Source organism: Cariama cristata, unplaced genomic scaffold (genome assembly GCF_000690535.1).
Source record: "Cariama cristata isolate BGI_N322 unplaced genomic scaffold, ASM69053v1 scaffold4634, whole genome shotgun sequence".
Classification (NCBI taxonomy): Eukaryota; Metazoa; Chordata; class Aves; order Cariamiformes; family Cariamidae; genus Cariama; species Cariama cristata.
This window is the reverse complement of record NW_009613347.1, coordinates 2,508-18,837: the sequence shown is the minus strand read 5'-3', so window position 1 is coordinate 18,837 and position 16,330 is coordinate 2,508. Positions and strand designations below refer to the sequence as shown.

Genomic DNA, 16,330 nt, shown 5'->3' with positions numbered 1-16,330 from the left:
TCCTGCTTAGCTTAGAAGTTTGCAAATACAGATTCATAGACCAGCAAATCTGAGTGATTTAAACCAAGCAGCACACCAAAAGACACTGTATCACTAACAAGTATATGAATGACTATCAAGCAATAGAATTATTGAATAGAAACTAATACCAAAATGTTTTCCAAAGTTAGGTGAAGTTACCCATGTGATCAGGTTGAACTATTTCTGCCTAAGTCAAATTTTGGAAAAAGAGATGCATCAATTTCATTTATTACATACAGATGGAGGATCATGGATGTCGAGCACAAGTACCATGTGATAAACAAACCCCACTTCAATACCTTTTTGAGGATGCTTGCTGAGTTAATGGGATGTTATCAACAGAAAACATCATGCTGCAAACGACTCACTCCGTAAGCATTATAGAACTCTTGTTGGTTATTTCCTTAATATAAAAGCAAACAGTTAGTTGGGCTTCTTAATTAAATTCAAAACACAGTTTTGTTAGTCATCGTAGTTTGAGGTCTACTAATTAGTATTTTTCACTATTTCACTACTAAACACCTTGAAAAAAAGTTTTTTATCAATTTCTTGAAAAAACGTGTCAAAGCTTATTGTTTGTAGCACAGATAAAAGCATAATTCAAAAAGGGTGGATTATACAAAAATATAAATGCTCAGTTTTTCAAGAATATGGAAACTAGGAGAATAAAACTTATTTGTATTGCAGTAGTCAAATATCATATTTGTAATGGGAAGCTTTTGTCCACACAACAATCGATCGCATAGCAATGACAAGACAGTATTCCTGTAGAGCTCTTTTACAGCTAAGTTCCTCTTATTAATTTCTTCTAATTAAAAAAATTAAAAAGTTTGTCATTTTCATATGCTCTTCACTAAATATCCTGGGATTTTTTGTTTGGTCGGTTGGTTCTTGAAATAAACAAATGCATGACTGCAGAATGAGGATCCAGGGGAACGGCACTAGGACAGTATGCCTCAGCACGTACCTCATACTGAATCTTAAAAAACAGAACAAAAAAAAAAAAAGAAAAAAAAAGACTGCTGCACTGAGAGCATCCAGGAGAAGGTTTTTGAAAACACAACAGTGGGAAGGCAAATGACAGGTTTTTTGTTCACTTTCCGCTGTGATCTGAAAAAAAGTGCATACATGGCCACAGTCCAAACTGAATACAAATCTCACCTTGGTAGCAAACCCCTCACTGGCAACGACAGTACCCAGGAATATCTAACAAGCTATTTCGGCAGGAAGAAAGACTGAAGTGTTACAGTTTAGTGAGATAAATAACTTCTCATCAAGAATTTTTATCAACCTTTTACAGAAGTCAGAAATTCTGTATTAATTAAAAAGCACAGAAGAAATGAAGGACGGTATTTCCCAAGGTGTATGATGCACGGCTGTACAGGTAACCTCTCTGCCACCCCAAAAATAAGGGAAGCGTTGGACTCGGGAGGCTTCTGCCAGTGGGGTGGTGGCAGGATCAACTACACCAACTGCTGTTGGACTGAGCAATTTTGGAACGTAAAAGACATTTAAACCCCTCTTTTTGGGAAAGTACACCCCATACACCAGAAAATATGATACACAAATCAAGGAAAAGTACAACGGAGGAAAGTGTATTTATCAAGTATGTGCTAAGCATGGATGCATCTCAGGGATTAAAGTCATTACAGCTGAACATGTCACGCATTTAGATTACTGTCTCCGAAAGCTGCAATACTGGTGTAAGTGTTCAGTTGCTAAGCCTGAAAGAGAATTTTACGTCTAGCTAATTGCACAAACAGATTTTTACAATTTCTTTCAGGCTTCTGAGTATACAAATTTGTTCAAGGGCGCTCTGTGCAAAGGAGTGGCTTCAATTTCATGGCGCTTTGCCGTGGAACAGGTAAAAAACCAGTCGAGAGCTTATGGGTAACGATCAGAGAACAGACCAACACGGGAGACTTCGTGGCAGGTAACTGCTACAGGCTGCCTGATCAAGAAGAGCAAGTAGATGGAAGCCTTCTTTAGACAACTGGATGAAGCCTCACGATGGCAGGCCTTGGTACTTGTGAGGAAATTTAACCACTCCAGAATCTGGTGGAAAGGCAACAGGGCTGGGTGCAAGCAGTCCAGGAGATTTCTGGAGAGTGTAGCAGATAATTTCTTCACAGAAGGGATCGATGAGCCGACTAGGAGAGGTGCTCTGCTGGACCTGTCACTGACGAAGAAGGAAGAACTCATCAGGGAGCTGAAGGCTGATGGTAACCTTGGCTGCAGTGTCCAGGAGCTGGTGGAGTTTAAGATACTGAGAAGTGTGCAAGACAAACAGTAGAGTTACAACCCCGGACCCGAGGACAGAGGATTGTGGCTTGCTCAGGGATCTACTTGGTAGGAACCCATGGGACACGGCCTGCAAGGGCAAAGGGAGCCAAGGGCAGATGGTTGATCTTCAATGACACCTTCCTCAAAACACCAGGACAGACCATTCCAGTGTACAGAAAGTTGAGCAAGCGTGATAGAAGGTTGGCATAGATGAACAGGAAAGTCCTGACAGAACTTAAACACACACACATGAAGTGGACGCATGGATGAGCTGCTCTGGGAGGGGGGGGAACACAGAAACATGGCCCAAGCATGCAGGGATGGAATTAGGAAAGCCAAAGCTCAGCTGGGCCTGGATCTAGTGAAGGGCAACAAGAAGAGCTTCTACAAATACAGCAGCAACAAAAGGAAAACCAGGGAAACTGTGAGGCCATGATTCAGTGGGGCACAGGACCTAGGGACATGGAAAAGGCTGAGATCCTCAATACCTTTTTTGCCTCAGTTTTTACTTTACAGGTTTATCTTGAGGTGTCCCAGTTCTCTGCGTCTACTGGTAGAGACTGGGAGAGTGATACCTGACTTACAGGAAACGCAGACTGACTTAGGGAGCACTTCAGTCAACGTGGCAAACACAAGACTGTGGAACCACATGGGCTGCATCCAAGGGTGCTGAGGGTTGGCTGATGTCATTGCAAGACCTCTCTTTATCATCTTGGAAAGGTCATGGCAGTCAGGGGAGAGAAAAAAGGTCAATGTCATCGCCATTTTAATGAAGGGCCAGGAGGAGTGCCCAGGGACCTATTGGCCTATCAACCTAACGTCAGTCCGCAGGAAGATGACGGAGACTGTCGTCCTGGAAGCCATGTCCAAGCACGTGAAGGACAGGAAGGTGACTGGGAACAGCCAGCATGGTTGTACCATCTGACCCCCTTCTGTGGTGAGATGACGGGCTCTGTGGACAAAGGGAGTACAGCGGATGCTGTTTACCTGGACTATGGCATGGCCCTCTGCAGCCTGCCATAGAAACCTTCCAGTCAAACAGGTGAGAAATGGACTGGATACAGGGACCGCAGCTTGGGTAAATTTTTTTTGAACTGCTGAGTTCACAGGGTGGTGAGCAGCAGTACAAAACCCAGCTGGCAGTTGTTACCAGCAGTGTCCCTCAAGGGCCAATACCAAGACCTAGAATGTTGAATATATTAGTGACCTGGATGATGGGATGGAGTGCGCTCCTGCCAAGTCCACAGACGACAGCCAGGTAGTGAGGGAAACTGCTGATAGGCCAGAGGGTAGGGCAGCTAGTCAGAATGGGAGAAAAGTTTTGGAGAAAAGAACTGATAGAAACCACCTGAAGTTCAACAAAGGCAAATCCCTGCATCTGGGACACAAGAAACCTACACAGCAGTACAGCCTGGGCATCAACTGGTGGGAAAGCAGCTTTCCAGAAACAGACCTGGGGGTCCTGGTGGACACAAAATGGACTATGAGCCAGCAGAGTGCACCTGCAGTGAAGAAGGCCATCCATACATTGGGCCATATCAGCAAAGGCATAGCCAGCAGGTCAATCAAAGAGATGAATCCCTTCTATACGGCACTTGTGAGACAGGATCTGCCGTGCTGTGTCTGCTTTTGGGCTTCCCCGTACAAGAAAGACATGGACATACTGGAGCGAGTGCAGTGGAGAGCAACCAAGATGGTCAGGAGCTGGAGCACGTGACGTACACGGAGAGGCTGCAAGAACTGGGTGTGTTCAGCCTTATGCACAGAAGGTTCTCAGGGGATCTTACTGTTGTCTTCAGCTACCTAATGGAAGGGTATAAAGAAGACAGAGCCAGACTCTTCTTGGAGGCATGCACTAAAGAACAAAAGACAACAGTCATGAATTGCAATAAGGGAAATCTTTTTCACCGTGAGGGTGGTAAGGCCCTGGAAGAGGTTGCCCAGAGAGGCTGTGAAATCTTCCACCTTGGAAATATTCAAAGCTTGACTGGACATGGCCCTGAGTAACCTGCTCTAGCTGACTCTGCTTTGAACATGGGGTTGGACTAGATGATCTCCAGAGGTTCCTTCCAACCTCAACTGTTCTACGATTCTAAATGTCCTTTCAGGGAACATAGGAGAAATACAGAAAACAACGCTGGAATTTTAATCAAACTATATCCCAGCTGTCACTCTCCACGTTCTAGTAGGGTGACACACCACAAGGGCTTTTGCTTCCATCTATCTGAGCATGCAGACTACACCAATGTTAAGGAGTGAAAACAGGTAAGTCCCCCAAGTCTGAAGGAGTTCCTGGATGACAACTGCGAGGAACACAAGGGAGAACAGATTATTAAATGGGAAATTGCAAATACTTTCAATCTCTTTCTCTTCTTAGCAGAGAGTTTAACCATAATAAATAACTGGCAGTGATATTTTTTTCCTCATATATTTGAATTCTAATTACTAAAGAATAACATTTCCCAAATCAAAATAAATAATTCTATATGACTTTTAAAAATTCTGTTAAACTAACAGCTTATGCCAAATAAGAAAATTGAGCATCTTCTGGGTTTTTTTGTTCAAAAGCTGCTTTCAGAGTTCAGGCTACTGTTGAAGTTCTCATTCAGGGGAATTAAAAATAAGCAATAGCAAAAGCCTAGAAAGACTTGTTTAGAAGGTTTCTGTAAAGGAATAAATTCCAAGAGTAGAAGCCAAAAGGTCAGACTTGGTTTCTTCCCTCATTTCATCTGTTCTATACTACTCCAGTTATACAAAGCACAGAGGAGGAGGGCCTGACAGCATATTTGGAGATTTTCCAGGTGGCATCAAAATATTGGTGGTACACCACATTTCTCCAAACTCTGCCAACACAACTATCTCAGGAGGAAATGCAGAGCACCAAATTGCTCTGAGGGAAGAAGTTTAGTTTGGGTTTTTAATTTCTACAAGCACCAGTCACAGACCAAAGGAGATACTACTGTGACAGGCTTTGCGCATTCACAGTTTTGCCCCACTGCTATAAACATTCCATATTATGCCTACACATTCACATTATGTCAAAAATTATTACAATACGTGCTTGGGTTTTTGCCAGTATCTACACGAGGTAGGTTCAGTTAGCATACAAAGCCTTATACATCTTATGAATTCCCTAGTTAGGTCCCTCCACTTAGTTGATGTACAGCAGCATCCAAAAAGCTACAGTCTGCTGCTCCCACTGAAGACAAGAGGAGTTCTACAATCATCTCTTGTGATCAACCAAGCTGTGTTCAAAACTGGCATGAACTATTTTGAGCACTCACGAAGAGAGGATGCAGAGGAAGTCCCGCGAAGAAACATCTGCAAGCCATCCTCACTGTCACTGGTGCTGGCCATACTGTTTCTCATCTGCATCACAGAGAGCTGCGAGCAAAGACTAGGTTGTCGATCAATCTTTTTTGAAGCCTAAAAAAAATTAAATAATTATTATTTTTAAAAAGGTATCAAGTAAATTAAAATAAAAATGGAAAATAACTATTGCCTCTAACAGATGCTCTAGTCTCAGCTATGACTATTCACAAATCAAGAAACTGGTTAGAGCAGAAGGTTCTATGCAGTGTAAATTGATTTAAATGAAAACAGAAGATGCCAGTAATACATTGGAATTAGAACATTGACAAGCATGAAACCTCAGATTAATTATTCAATTTTAATTCTGTTTCGCATTGGACTTTTCATGTATTTTCCTACAGAATGGCTGATTTTTATTATTTGCTAATTCATTATTCAGGTATGATGCTCTGCAATTAAATACAGCCTTTACAATGAGCCTGGTCCTCCTTGCTAAACAAGACAGCGTGCCGTATGTAGAGTTTGGCAATTTGTATCTTAACAGAAACTTGTCCACTTTCCTGGTTTTTCACTTCATCATGTTCAAAACCAGTTAATGTCATTCCTTCCTAGAAGATGACCATTTGGCTGTTGATTTCACTGAAGACAGATTAAACGCATCACATGAACATTATCCTCTGCCTGTCAAATGGTCTTAGCAGCTTCCCTTTGCTTTTAGTACTCTTCCTGAGAAGTCCTTGTACTTTAATACTTGTATGAAACCGTATATTGTACCTTGTTAAGTATTACTGCAAGTGAGAATGCTATTTTAGGTGTATGTGAAAGGTAGTAATCCATGACAAAGGTACAATGGATAACTCCACTGTACTGAACTTTAAATGTCAGGAATTAGCATCCTATTTTGTGCAGAGAGGACTGACTATTCTCCCAAGAGTAGTGAAAAATCTCCTGAGGCAGAAGATCACAAGGTTCCTTACAAACACATGGATACTTTTCTGTTTTCCAATATGCAATGAATTAATATTCTTACCTTCTTACTACCATCTCGATTATGAATAATCTACACTGAATTTGTTTTAGTTGTTCTCTTGTATGTCCCCTGTGTACAGAAGTCAACTACAAAATTCTCTGCTGAGATTGTCACCGGCTAAAAATTATTAGACACCAATAATGTGTGTATTTGACAACGAAGCCTGTGAGAAGTGACCTGCCTGTGGGGTGCTGGCAATGGGGAAATGAAGGAGAGTTTATTTGACTTACAGTTCTTGTCCTACATTATGTAGGAAGGGTTTGTGCAACAGGACTTTCATTTGAGGAAGAATAAAAAGGTACCACAAATTTCCCAAAGGCTCACTCTTAATTTTTATAATGTACATTTTCAAAAGTTACTGTGATAAAACAGTTATTGTCACTAAAAATAAAGACTTGGTACACACTGAAAAAGTGTGCAGATGTTAAGTCAAAGGAGGGGTGAAGTTTGGTGTTTTTTTTTTTTTAATACTTAGAAGGTATTAAGTGGTATCAGATAAGTATAAGGAAGATATGATCTTTCACTTAAAAACAACGAATTACAACATTACAAGTACTTCATTATACTTCCATTTCAAGAAATATTTATACTAGTGCTGAAGATCTACAAGGCCAGAAGTCAGCTGCACAAGTTTATTGCAGATGACTTTGCATACTAGGCAAGACACCCTAATGCTGTCATCCATGTGTAAAAAAAGAAAATGAGGGAAGGAAAGAGGAAAGAAAAAAGGAAAATAAAATAGAGAAAAGAGAAAAAAGAGGAAAAAGAAGAAAGAGGAAAACAAGAGGAGAAAAAAGAAAAAAAGGCAAGGTGAGAAGGAGTGTGGAGAACAGCAGTCTCCCAGGAGAGGCAGTCTGAATGCACATACAGGAGGCACATTGCTACGTGCTCCTTTCAGATGCCATACTCCAGAAATTACTTACTGACTACGTAGATGTGGGCTCTAATACAGAATATTCCCCTGTAATTCCTTTTTATTAAAAAAAAAAAAAAAGCAGCTTTAACCACACACTTTATAAGATGTATTTTATAGATGGTACGTTCCTGCTAGATAATTTTTATCTTACTGCATTAGTAAGATGAAAACAGTGATCTAGAACAGGATCTGATTGCAAGAGAATGTAATCTATTTCACTGACCAGAAGGCAGAATAAGCAGTGCTTTATTGCTGTTAAATTGCTTTGCCAGCAATCCTTTCTTTTCTCTTTCTATAGCTGGTACAAAACAGAGAAAACTTACAATGTCTAGTTAGCCATAAAGACATTACAAGTCAAGCCCGTCGAAGTCTGTTGTAGCAGCGGCAGTCATTCCTTTTGGATCATTTTCTAGTAAATTCACAACTTTGCAGAAGCAACTATATAACCTATGAATATGAGAGATTCATAGGCAATCCGATGAGAAGGATTTTTGTTCTGAGTCAGTGTGAGTTAAATAAATACAAAAATACTGTATTATGAAACTATAAAGCTTTTCACAAATGGTGAAAGTTCTTAGAATAAATTATACATAAGAATGTTACAGCCACTACATAAATAATAAAAAGAACCACCAGCAGTCCAGTTACTGTCCAAATCTTGAAAAGCCATGTAACTAAGGAGACAAAATTAAAGTAAAACAAAATAATCAATATATCGATGACTATACCCAGACCTTTTACTGTGACACCTAAAACACACTCACTCCACATGCAAAGAAGAAGAAGTTATACTCAGACCATTGAATATTTTATTTTTATTTATATTTTATATGCATTTCATGCCTCCTTCCACTAACTACATCATATCAACCTAACGTTGCCCCCCCTTCTTTTTTTTGTATTTGCCACCCTCACACACACATTGAAATTATTCTTCTTGGCAATCAGTATCACCCCCTTGTTTGTCCCCAGCAAGCAAATTTTTTAAGAAACCCCCCCCGAAGCTTCTTTGTACAAAGGCACCCATTTGTTAATGAGAAAGGGTATCTGCGGAGAAGCACCTTTTCAGTTACTGGCCATCACGTCTACTACTTGGCTAGAAATATTTGTGCTAGTCGAACAGTTCTGAATCTCAAGTTCTTCATCTTTCTTGCACACTACTGTGCTAACTTTAATCGACATTGCTTCTGACAAAAACGCTGCACTGACTCATACGCTGACACTAAAAGGCAATGAGTGTGAATTCAGCAGCTGGTAGCAGCAGGTTAAAAAAAGGTGCTTTAAGATGATTTAAAGTTAAAGTAACAATACATTTGTGTGGGGGAGGAAAATTCCCAAATGAAACTTCAGTTGCTTACCTTGTCATTTAAAGTCGGGTCATTCAATGAATAGAGTTTATTTGTAATATCTTTGCCAATAAGATACTTAAAGATCTCATAAAGAAATGGTTCAGATTCCAGAAAATAAGTCAGCCTTTCCCTGGACCAACACAGGAACTTGCAGTTATCGTCTGCGATAATGGTGACCTGAGAAAATACATGCTCAGAATTAGTACTTCGCTTTTGCTTTAAAATAAGGAATACCATTTTATTTGTGCCTCCAGCTAAAATAACTCTTAAAGCCATCAAACTTTTCGGTATCCTTTAGAACATGATATTTACAAACGTAAAACATCTCAGATATTTAATATCATCTTATTTTAAACTGATAAGCATGGCTAGTTTGTTTTTCAGAAAAGCTGAGGGGAAATAATAGGGGAAAATCTCTCATAAGTTCCCAAACTGTAAAAGCATTTCTGTTACAGGAGATTTACATATAAAGTCCTACAGTGATGCACTACTTGCATCCCATTAAGCCTTCATGTTGCTTGGTTTTATTTTATGTCACTGTCTCCAAACAGGAACAACTGGTATAATCCAAAGGTCTCCATCAGAGAGTTTTCAGTGATTTAAAACCCATATTTTCATCTTTCTCTCTTCACTGTCAGCCCTGCTGATCCCACAAGTACCACCTCCCAGCAGTTGAGCTAAGGCTCCCTTTGCTCAATGGAGCAAACTCAAAAAACTGAGTTACTGATAATTCAGCTATCAACAGTTACAGAGGAACTTGCATCCCCTCCAGGGAAGCTGGACCGGCCAGGTTCATGCCCCTGTGCCGGCAGAGGGCAATGGCACATCGAAGCCTGCACCACTCGGTGATACCCTTCCAAAACATGCTGTTGGGTTGGGTAAGCCAGTCATCTACAAAGAAATCGGGTGCTCTCTGCTATTACAAGCTAACATCACCTCCTGAAAAATTAAAAATACATAAAGCCTAAGAAATAATGGGAAACTGTCATGTATCCATGGATTTTAACTTCACGGTCTCTAATATAAGCACACAGGCTGAGGAAGAATTTGCCAGCGTTGCCAGCAGATGGGGTCCTTAAGATTGAATCCGTGTTCTCTTGCAACGGCAACGCTGAGAGTGTTCATACGGCAGAAACCAGCAAAACTCGGGAGTGAAGGACGTACACCGCACCAGATTACAATAATTTTTAAGGCAGGCAGAAGCTGAGGCATGAGCCTTTTCCCTTCAGAGGGACCGCTTCGTATCCAGTTGCTTACGAGAGAAAACGGGCTGTGCCAAGAGGGCGGCCAGGCTGCAGGACGCCTCACTGCTGCAAAATGAATACATCGGGACAATTCTCTCGCCTTGGCGTTAAGCCTAGTATTTGACTGGAACATATGACATCAATCACTGATTTTAGAGTCTACGTTGCTTTCCCTCCCACCCCTTCTGCTAGGGTATCAGTGTGGAAGTACCCAGTCAGCCACGGTCTGGTCATTATTACACATACCCAGTTAAAGAACACCAAGCAAGAGCTAGCAAAATGGCCATTTCAGTACTACAGGAAAAAAAACTTCTCCAACACTATTTTTCCCACAAGCTATACTATAATATATCCTTTAATGTACTAGCATAATTACACTGCTAGAGACCTATACCCTTATTGTTCCCTATATGAATGTTCTTACTCAAAATAGTGATCTCTTTCAGCTTATGTTGCTTTAACAACAGTCAAAATGACAGAAGCATTAATAAGTTCAGATAAATACCAATGACAAACTACTACTGCCTGAATTTTCAGTCTCTCATTTTAGTAACACCAAGTATTACAGTAATTACTTTTCCTTTTCTGTTTTTGAACCAGCAATGAGACTGCTCACATCATCTCTTTTTTCCGGTAAAGCTATCTCTTAAATTATTTGTCCTGAATAATCTCTTAACACAAAATAACTTGGAAACAGTAAAAGAGAACAGAATAGCAAAAGCCAGACTGCTCAGAAAACACCATCATAACACTGTTTTGCATCATTTAATTTTAAAAGCTATTCTTGATATTGGTCCATCATGAAATACAAGTACTAAAACACTAGCAAAATCATGCGATTCCAATAGTTCACTGTCGATGAAAGTTATACTCTGGTTTTTAATGATCTCATCAGCTCATATCCAGTGACATTTAAACCAAGTATACCTGGAATTTCTCACCCCGGTTCATCTGCGTTGATCGAAATTCAGGAGAATCTATAAAGGCACAGGGGTAAATATTATGCAGAAAATGCCCTCGATAAGACACCTTCATTCTGGAAATAAAAATGTATGAGACAATATTTTAAAGTCATGGATGTCGATTTCATCTAAATTTGTATATAATTATTGACAATGGTAAAGCAGTAGGTAACAGACAAAAATATGTTCATCTTCAGGGATTTTAGCCCCAGAGCCACCCTGTTTTCAGCCTAAACCTCCACCGATTCCAAGCAGAACAGGCTGCCAGCCAATTCCAGTTGCCGAACGTGGTGTGTACCCTCAAAACATTGTTATTCAAAATGAAATGCTACCCAGCCAGACCAGAATCAGGCTTCCTTTAGATAACTAGCTTTGCAGTACTGAGCAGCTAACGACTTCAAAGAAAAACGATGAAGCCTGACATCACTGATGCTATCAACAGAAACTGGTTAAAATATCGGCCAGAACTTCAAGATTACAGAGCGCTTCAAGATTACAGCCTGGCCATGGGCGTTTATTTTACCCTTTCTCACCTGGGTCCTGTCAGCCTCTGAGCAGTGCACCTGCCCCTCTCTGCTTGCACGTACACGTGCAATGAATCAATTCCAATAGGTCTGTTGCTTTAAAGTCTACTGGAGGGACATTTTTTGATTCCCTCATGCACAGTATTTTTAACCTGAAATATTTTTTAACCTTAAAACCTGAGAATGCACTGAGAAGATGACTTAGATATCTAAGATTCAAACAAAACTCTTGCTTGTTCTGGAAGACACTGCCTTTGGTATTATACAAATGTAATTCCCACCAAAATCCATGCAGCTGTGCACACACAAGCGGAGACATAATGTGCTCCCAGTAAGAGCCATCACTGTAATTTGAAAACAGTGTCACAAAATAGTCTATACCTATAGACTATTTGGCTATAGACCACAACACGCTACAAACAATAAAATTTTAAAAGCCAACAAAAACCCCAAAAACTTTCTAATCTATTCAACCATCTCACAAAGCTTTATAGAACCTACTTCCCCTTCAGCAGAATGCTTAATCTGTCATCAACTGATGTTTTATCTTCTGCAGCATAGGCTTGACCTGTCTTTAAAGTCTGAATGTTGCAGAATTGTCCAGTTAGTCTTTGGAAGAGCTCTGGAGGCACATGGAGAGGCTCAAACGTTCTCTTGTAGAGGCTGCTAAGCTCCTTCTCTATCTTGATCTAGAATGCAAAAACAAAATACATCAACAAACACAGACGCATTAGCTAAAAAAGGGTAAGACTGCATGCATGCTTTAGTTGCTATGTTTGAGGAACATCTTTGTCTTCATTATGTCTAGCCAAGGAAAGAAGTGGTAAACGTATGACATCTATCCACAAACACTGCCTATGACAGGGTGACCAAAACCTTATCTAAAATTAGCCAGGCTGGCACTCTGCTTCTTTAGAATGCTGTTCCATCCAAGTGGTACATTAAATCAGACACAAGGAGTCTCAGAAGACTTCTGTTGATGTAACAGCAAATAGGACTTGGGCCAGAACTACACAGAAAAGAGAGGTTGCCTGCATTTTTCAGACTACATGCAAACCTCGTTCTGGCCATCTCTCAGGCTCTCCTGGGAGCCCCTTTCATCCCTGACCTTCTTGGCTTACTTGCAGTAGAAAAGCAAGTCCCAAAAAATAAAGCCATCATATTGAAACCACACGTGATGAGGGAGGGAAAAAAAAAAAGCAAAACTGTTGCCCGCTGAACATCCCACATCTAGGGGCCCACCCAAACTCAGGTAGCAGCAGTGGCAGAAAGGATGTTGGTGAAATCCCAAGCCTGGAAGTCTTTCCTGAATGAAGGTAGCAGGGAATGAGTGTCCCGGCCTCCCTGAAAGCAGAGGTGGTCTGAACAAAGCCTGCATATTCCTTGGGAGGAAAACAAATCAAAATAATAAGCATCAGATAATGAAAAGATAAAATATACACAGAACAGAGAATAAGGAGAAGAAACCAAGAAAAAAAGGCAGGAAAGAAGAAAAAGAGTCACCACTTCAACAAATGACAATATTCCAAGTTCACACAATTTTCTAGATTTCTTTGTATTTCAGTATTAAAAATGAGAGGAGAAAAGGTAGCAGCACAGGAGTCCAGGAGTCACTTTTCAGCTGACGGTAGCCAATAGCAGGCATCAAGAAACTTCTGGTCACCTCGTGGCTGGAGGAGGTGGGGAATCCAGAATGACCACGGGAGGCCCCAGGCTGTCTGAGGCCCACCAGGGCTCCACACCATCAGGTACCCACTACTTTGTCCCCAGGAAAGCATTTTAGGGTGAAAATACTAGTCTTTAGCCCCTAAGAGATACATGTATTCCACATCAAAAATCCTCCCTGAGCTCTTCTTGGCAGAATTACATGTGCGTGTGAAACAGTAAATCAAGCATAAAAAAAAAAATTTTGGAAAATTGAGGTGGTTTCCTTGTTACATTTCAAGTTTCTTTAAATATAGAACAAATTGAGCAGAGGCAGAAACTTTCTACCTGTGCGGAACCATATTTGGAGTATTTCACAGACAGCCTCAATCACTGGATGTGGTCCGTCCCACACTGAATGCCATGGGAATGACTCGCGAAGTGACAATCCCGTGGGCAGAGATGGTGGGTTAATCCCACAGAAACAGTATATAGTTCATTATTAAATTCCTAATCAGGAGAGAGAAGGCTGCTTATGTGACCTTGCTGTTATCATTTCATACCTTTAAATTTCCACAAAAGCTCAACAAACGGATATCCCCAACCTGCAGACTTCACTTTTTATCCAGACAGCCTCAACCCATGAAAACTGAAAGCAAGTTCACGAACCACTGAGATCTTTATGCAGCCTCCATGTGAAACACACACCAATACCTCTTTCCAAGGGCTTATAATATAAAATTCTTGTGAGAGAGCTCCTGAAAACTTTCTTTTCCTTACACATAGCCAAACTTACTGTTAACTTTGTGTACAGTACCTGTGTACATTTACCACCCGCAACTGTACTAAAGCGTTCAGTTTGTTTGATTTTTTGATCTGTCCATACATAAGCTTCAATAAAATGTGAACTGCTGCCTCTTCAAAACATTTAAATGGATCTATTTCATTACTCTATCATCATTTTGTAACATCTCCCTCCTCCTATAAATTCACCTCCGCCCCAGAAATGGTATCAGGACTGAGAAGGGGGGGCTAGAATATAAACATTCAGACAAGATTAATAAAGTCACAGAATCCCAGCACGGTTGAGGCTGGAAGGGACTTCTGGAGATCATCTGGTCCATCCTCCTGCTTGGCAGGGTCACCTAGAGCAAGGCTGTGCGGGACCATGTCCAGACGACTTTGGAATATTCCCAAGGATGGAGACTCCACAACCTCCCTGGGCAAGCAGTGCCAGTGCTTGGTCACCCTCACAGTAAAAAAGTGTTTCCTGACGTTCAGATGGAGCCTCCTGTGTTTCAGTTTGTGCCCACTGCTTCTGGTCCTGTCACTGGGCACCACTGAAAAGAGTCTGGCTCTGTTCTTTTTGCAGCCTCCCTTCAGGTGTTTACATACATACATTGAGGAGATCCTCCCAAGCCTTCTCTTCTCCAGGCTGAACAGTCCCCGCTCTCCTCACAGGAAAGATGCTCCAGTCCCTTAATCCTCTTCATGGCCCTTCGTGGTACTCTTTCCAGTAAGTCCAGGTCTCTCTTCTACTGGAAAAGCCCAGTCCTGTCCCAGCACTCCAGATATGTCTCACCAGTGCTGAACAGGGGAAGGATCACCTTTCTTGACCTGCTGGCAATGCTTTTCCCAATGCAGCCCACGATACTGTTGCCTTTCTTTCTTGCAAGGGCACATTTCTGGCTCATGTTCAACTTGGCGTCCACCAGGACCTGCAAGTCCTTTTCTGCAAAGCCGCTTTCTAGCCGGTCAGTCCCTGGCATGTGCTGGTGCACGGGGTTATTCCTCCCCAGATGCAGAACCTTGCACTTCTTGTTGAGCTTCACGAGGTTCCTGCTGGCCCGTTTCTCCAGTCTGCTGAGGTCCCTCCAGATGGCTTCCCAACCTTCTGGCCCATCAGCCACTCCTCCCAGTTTTGTGTCATCAGAGTACATATCTGCCCCATCATCCAGATCATTAATAAAGATGTCAAAGAGGACTGGGCCTAGCTCTGACCCCCAGGTTACGCTGCTAGTGTATGCACCCCACAGCAGTATATATAGTACATACCTCTAACTAGACTTCATACCCTTGATGGCCATGCTCAGCCCAGCTGTTCAGCCAGTTCTCAATCCATCTCACTGTGTCCTCCTCCAGCCCACACTTCAACAGCTTCTCTATGAGGACTTTATGGGAGACACTGTTGAAAGCCTTACTGAAATTAAGGTAGACAATATTCACCACTCTCCTCTCATCTATCCAGCCAGTTGTTTCACTGTAGAACATTACCAGGTTGGTTAAGCAAGACTTCCCCTTGGTGAACCCATGCTGACTACTCCCAAACACCTTCTTGTCCTTCACATGCATCAAAATGGTTTCCAGGATTAGCTATTCCATCACATTCTCAGAGATCAAGGTGAGGCTGACGGGCCTGCAGGTCCCCGAGTCCTCCTTCTTGCCCCTTTTCGAAGAAAGGAGCAGCATTTGCTCTCCTCCATTCCTGAGGCACTTCTCCTGGTTGCCATGATTCTTCAAGGATTATCAAGAGTGGCCTCACAGTGACGTCAGCACTCGTGGGTGCATGCTATCAGGGCTCATGGACTTACATATGTCCGGTATGTCACCTGACCTGAAATTATGCTGGTTTCATACTGAATCAATTACTAATTAAATCTTCCACCAGTGACTACATTTATAGGAAATCCAGGTTTTAAATTTCCTGTATGTTCCTTATGCCACAGTCTTCAACACCTCAGAGGACATCTACATGGACAAAACAAGGATTAAATTTAAACTGTGAAGAGAAACTGTATTGTGCTGGGGATTGCCCTGAACTGTTTGACTTCAAAATATGTTCCATATACCTATGAAATTAGATGACTGTTCGTTTTGCCGACAGGTTCTCCAGGAACTCATTCCTTTTTAACAGCCGTACCAATTTAATTTGCACCTCTTTCTATATATAACCACTGCAACTCAAAGAAAGATAAATTCCTTTCTCAGATGAACATATAAGTAGCTTCCAAGACTCTTGAATTCAAAACAACGCATAGAGACAGG

General features: G+C 41.4%; 1 protein-coding gene across 1 annotated transcript in view; it reads right to left on the bottom strand.

The window, feature by feature from the left end:
- Positions 1-15,225, bottom strand: part of BVES (blood vessel epicardial substance) — a 17,375-nt gene extending 2,150 nt beyond the window's left edge. Inside the window, exons 1-5 of the mRNA XM_009698964.1 lie at positions 14,935-15,225; positions 12,143-12,330; positions 11,083-11,191; positions 8,921-9,088; positions 5,589-5,730 (exon numbers count right to left, since the gene is read on the bottom strand). Coding sequence (XP_009697266.1) covers positions 5,589-5,730; positions 8,921-9,088; positions 11,083-11,191; positions 12,143-12,330; positions 14,935-15,225 — 898 coding nt within the window. The remainder of the gene's footprint in view (positions 1-5,588; positions 5,731-8,920; positions 9,089-11,082; positions 11,192-12,142; positions 12,331-14,934) is intronic.
- Between the last annotated feature and the right edge of the window lie 1,105 nt (positions 15,226-16,330).